Raw genomic sequence first — 5481 nt, forward strand, 5'->3', positions numbered from 1 at the left:
CTGGCTTGCCTCGGCTTGTTTTTGTTAAAGATTTTGAATTCTGATGACGGTCATTGAAATTTTTCAAAGCCATTTGATTGGGCTGTCTGCTACTAAGGCCCACTAAGGGTGCCTATGGTATCCCCTCCATATATAAGGGCCCGATCTGAAATTTTCTTCCTATTCGATTTCACTTCTCAGTGAGGTTACAGCTCTTGACATTGCGATCTTGTGTTCTACATAGCCGACGTTTTCCAAAGTGCACATCTCGGACTTCAGAATCAGTTGTCTTTTTTCTGCTTTTTGGCTTACGTATTTTCGTTAGTGCACTGTGCTCTGTGCTGTTCGTGAGATTCAAAGACTTAAGAAACGTTACCCAAAAATCTACTTCTTTGTGGATTTCCCTGGCGTTTTGTGCGGCTGTTTACCATCTAGCAACCATGCCGGTGTTGAAGGAAGCCAAGTACAGAGTCCTGAACAAAGACGCGTTGGAGATTTTGGACATGGAACAGGTACGTTGTCTTAGACACTTTCTTACTTTTACATGTGTTTTGAATACTTTGTTTCGCTAATTAAACTTTGAGTATTTCGCTAATAACGATTTAAGAAAATGCGTTGCAGCTCTTTGCTAATGTATTTATAAAACGTTGTTTGGAATTGACGATGCTTTATCAACTTTTGAAAGATGTAATAATTGCCTCAACATGAAGGACAATCTCTCTCTCTCTCTCTCTCTCCCTCTCTCTCTCTCTCTCTCTCTCTCTCTCTCTCTCTTTCTCTCCCTCTCTCTCTCCCCCTCTCTCCCCCTCTCTCCCTCTCTATTTATCTCATTCTCTCCCCCCTCTCTCTATTTCCCTCTCTCTCCCCTTCTCTTTCTCTCTCTCTCTCTCTCTCTCTCTCTCTTTCTCTCTCTCTCTTTCTCTCTTTCCCTCTCTCTCTCCCTCTATTTATCGCATTCTCTCCCTCTCTCTCTGTCTATCTCCATCTCTCTCCCCTTCTCTCTCTCTTTCTCTCTCTCTCTCTCTCTCTCTCTCTCTCTCTCTCTCTCTCTCCCTCTCTCTCTCCCCCTCTCTCCCCCTCTCTCCACCTCTATTTATCTCATTCTCTCCCCCCCTCTCTCTATTTCCCTCTCTCTCCCCTTCTCTTTCTCTCTCTCTCTCTCTCTCTCTCTCTCTTTCTCTCTCTCTCTTTCTCTCTTTCCCTCTCTCTCTCCCTCTATTTATCGCATTCTCTCCCTCTCTCTCTGTCTATCTCCATCTCTCTCCCCTTCTCTCTCTCTTTCTCTCTCTCTCTCTCTCTCTCTTTCTCTCTCTCTCTCTCTCTCTCCCTCTCTCTCTCCCCCTCTCTTTCTCTCTCGCTCTCTCCCTTCTGTCTATCTTTGTGTTTGTGTTTCATCTTTGAAATGAAATAAATTAGAACAATATCACGCTAACAAATTTTGTGGTCTAGGAATACTTTTACTTTTCTTATCTTCATCAAGTGTTTCAAGCAAGTCACGCTTGATAAATGGACCTAATATATAGTATGCTATTTTTATTCCTAACGAAATTTCGTTGAAATCAGAATCCAACACAATAAATTGTTCCTTACAATCAGTTAATCGACATATGTAAGGGTCCACAGAAATGATTTTCATGAACAATAGTTGAAGATCAGACAGAAATATCAGAGTATGTGAAGGTTGCAACGTATAGTAGACTTCTAACTATAACATTAACCCATTGATACTTCCACGGATATAGTTGATACTAACCCTGCTTAAAACCCTAACAAACTCACACACACACAAACACACACTCACACACACATACTTAATCTAAAAAGACCTGGTTAACAGACTGCCATTACCATACACATATAATTTGCTTTGAGTGGTCTAGAAAGGTGAGCCTATGTTAATTAAATAACTTTGAGCGCTACCCTTTTTTCAACACAACTTTTGTTCATCCAGTTGGTTTAATGACCATGAGCTGTGTGTGTGTGTGTGTGTGTGTGTGTGTGTGTGTGTGTGTGTGTGTGTGTGTGTGTGTGTGTGTGTGTGTGTATGTGTGTGAGTGAGTGTCCACAACCGTCTCCGATAGGACTAACCTAGAGTTACAAAAGGGGGGGGGGAGTAAAAATTCACCCATGATAACAAACAACCTCAAAGATATCTCTGGAAATTCTTGCTCAGATTCTGTCTGAGCTCCTGACTCCGGTGACCAGTGTTTTAGCGACTACCACATTCAAGCAGGATTTATGTACTTATGAAAATCACTATTCCGTTAGAGAAGAAATATGCAGTACTCGTATCAATGTTGCTTCTTCTATGTCTACAGTCTACCAAAACTGTACCATCCGTGCTGCTTCTAGTTCGTCCGTCAAGACACAAAATGCGATAAATAAGTTGCAAATGTAATAATTTTGTCATCATTTTTTAAAGTGCGATATGCAATGTTTTATTTTTATTTTTATTTTTTTACAGGAGGGCCAAATAAACTAAATGTCGTTACTAAGAAAAACAAATTCTTTGCGAACATCATTTTTAAGAATACATTTTTGACGCTAACTTCCTTCTTATCTAAAACGCGAATGTTGTGTTCTTGTTTGTGACGATGTAGCCGGTGTCTCTCATCTTAAACGACATGGTAAACTTTACAACAAAACAAAACAAACAACGCCCCTTGGACACTTAGGCACAATATTCTTGTAAAGATGAATAATGCTTCTTAGTTGTTAAGCTGTGAGAAATCTACACAACATCATTTTACTCACCAAAAGGGAAAACAAATCATTAAAAACAAACCCATTTTCTTAATGTCGCTAGTGTTGAATGTTGTTTCAGTACACAGTTTTTGTGTGTGCAGACGGGTCATCAGGCAATGTTAGGGATTTTTTAAAATGTAGGCATTTTAATACAGCTGTGGACACAATTAAGATTTATTAGGAGGCGGGCGTCTGACCCTGCCTGCCAGGACGAACCGAGGCTGAGAGGGATACAACATCCCATCCCAGCAGAAAGATCGAGATTCTCGATAACTATTCTCCTCTCTAGGGAATTGAACTCGGATATCATGTGTGGGATAACTGCGCGGCTAACCGCTACACCATAGAAATGTTAGGTATTGACGTTAAGAAATGTAGCTAGTTCATGAATTCGTATATACATAGTATTTAGAAGTATTGATGTGTCTTTCTTATTTATCATGAAATGTAAACAAAGGCCCTTACTCTTTTATTTTAATCTCGTCTCTCTTTTTGTTTCATTTACTCAAACATTTTTTTTCGTTCACCCATTTCATGTTTTATCTTGTTACAACAATAGTCTCATTATGCTTCCAATCATTTATCTAATCTTGATTTCTCCTTTCTCTTCTATTTCAGATGGAACTTCTGGCCGACAGAGGCAACTGGGAGGTGATCGTAGCGGCGAGAGTTCGACAACCGAAGGTGAAAAGGGTTCTGAAGAAGTTCTTGTTGTTTGAGGATGACGACGATACCTCGAGGATGTGGAAACGGTCCTCCTTTGAACATGAGCTGTCCTTCTTGCAATCCCTGGAGCACCATAACATCGTCAGGGTGTTGGCTGCTTTTCAGTGCCCGTCCTATTTGGGCTTTGCGATGGGGTATCATCCCACGGATCTTTCCCATGGACTGCTTGACGTGACCTACTCCGAGGCGGAATCCTACACAAGTCAGCTCACGGACGTCATGTGCTACTTGCACGGTCAGCGCATCATCCACGGAGATCTCAAGCTAGGGAACGTTCTCCTAGACAGAGCCGGCAGGGTCAAACTCTGTGACTTTGGTCACTCTCAGGTCATTCCCGAGGATACAGACAAGCCCGACGGGTGGGGAGGCACCGACGGTTATAAGCCACCAGAGTTATACCACAGCCAAGTTCACAACGCCTTCAAGATGGACAACTACTCCCTGGGCATCTTGCTGTGGGCTTTGTTCTTCGGGACTGCTCCTCGCAACAACATTGACTATCTGAAAGAAGTGGACAACTGTTCGTTTCTCAAGCCACAACACAAGCACTGTCTTCAGCGGCTTCTGTCTCTATCCCCGACACACCGAGCATACATTTGGGAGATTGCTAGGATTCTCAAGGACGAGGACACATCAGAACGTTATGTGAGTAAGGGCTCTGTGTGTTTTCTGAGCTCCGAGAGTTCTTCGGACTCTGCTCAAGCGAACCAGTCATCTCCAGACAGCGGTTCTTCTGTAACGGAACGTCCAGAGAGTGCGGCCGTGTCGAACCAGTTCCTTGCCCCACCACCCCCACACCCCCAGGCCACATCCTGCTACCTTCTTCCTCAAACGGCATATCCTGACAGTGAAGACGTCCCAACCAGCCTGGCTCCGACTTGGCCGCCTCTCCACCAAGACCTTTGAAATGTACAACTCAGCAATTTTTGGACATTCTCTCCAAACAATCCCGGGTGTTGCTTCAGTCTAAGTGTGTGTGTGTGTGTGTGTGTGTGTGTGTGTGTGTGTGTGTGTGTGTGTGTGTGTGTGTGTGTGACATAGAGAGAGAGAGAGAGAGAGAGAGAGAGAGAGAGAGAGAGAAAGAGAGAGGGAGAAAGAAAGTATGTGTGAAAATGTGTGTATGTGAGAGGGAGAGAGAAAGAAGGGGGGGAGTACGTGTTTGTGTATTTGTGCGTCTATGTGTGTGTTTGCTTGTGTGTGTGTGAGAGAGAGAGAGAGAGTGAGAGAGAGAGAGAGAGAGAGAGAGAGATAGAGAGAGAGAGAGAAAGGGGCGGGAGGGAGGGGGCTGACATATAGACAGATAGCACTGAGACAGTTGGTAGATATTGCAGGGTGTGGCTGCAAATGTTTGCTCCCGTTTTAACGAGTTCGTATGTACATACATGGAAGGTTTTTATGTACATTTTGTACAGTTAATGTGAAGAAATAAAGTTATTTAATTAACTGCCATAAACGATATGTGTTCCCTGCGTTTTCCTATGAATTTTATTTTGTTGTAAATAAACTCCTCTTTTGTATAATATACCTTCTGGTTACATAGTTCTGTACATATAACATAATATAATATTTTGTAACGGCACCAACGTGTATTTGTATAGGTGCAAATACGCTTTCCTGGCTTAACGAGTTCGTGTGTATATATACAAGGAAGATTTTTATGAGATTTTGTACAGTTAACGTGAAGAATTAAAGTTATCTAATTAACTGTTATACCCGATATGTGTTCATGCGTTCACTTGTGGATTCTTTCTGTAAATAAACTCCTCTTTTGTAAAATATACCTTATGGTTTCATAGTTCTGTGTATATAATATATATATAATATATATATATAATATATATGAGGCAGCGCGGTGGAATCAGGCTCTCGTCAAAATAATCAAAGTGAAGAAACTTGCATTTTCCTTCGGGTTTGTGAATTTTAATCAAATTGTTGTTTTTGGGCTCAACACCTTTCATGCTCATTAAAGAACTCATTTCTGTGTGGATCTTTTTTTGAAAAACGTTGATTAAAGGCACAAAAGATGTATAT

General features: G+C 41.7%; 1 protein-coding gene across 1 annotated transcript; it reads left to right on the plus strand.

Annotated features, from left to right (window-relative positions):
* Positions 1 to 3342: 3342 nt before the first annotated feature.
* On the plus strand, positions 3343 to 4356 carry LOC101861367 (serine/threonine-protein kinase Aurora-3-like). Its single transcript, XM_013083292.2, has one exon. The coding sequence runs from the start codon at positions 3343 to 3345 to the stop codon at positions 4354 to 4356; it is 1014 nt and encodes a 337-aa protein (XP_012938746.2).
* Positions 4357 to 5481: the final 1125 nt, after the last annotated feature.

Source organism: Aplysia californica, unplaced genomic scaffold (assembly GCF_000002075.1).
Source record: "Aplysia californica isolate F4 #8 unplaced genomic scaffold, AplCal3.0 scaffold00223, whole genome shotgun sequence".
NCBI lineage: Eukaryota > Metazoa > Mollusca > Gastropoda > Aplysiida > Aplysiidae > Aplysia > Aplysia californica.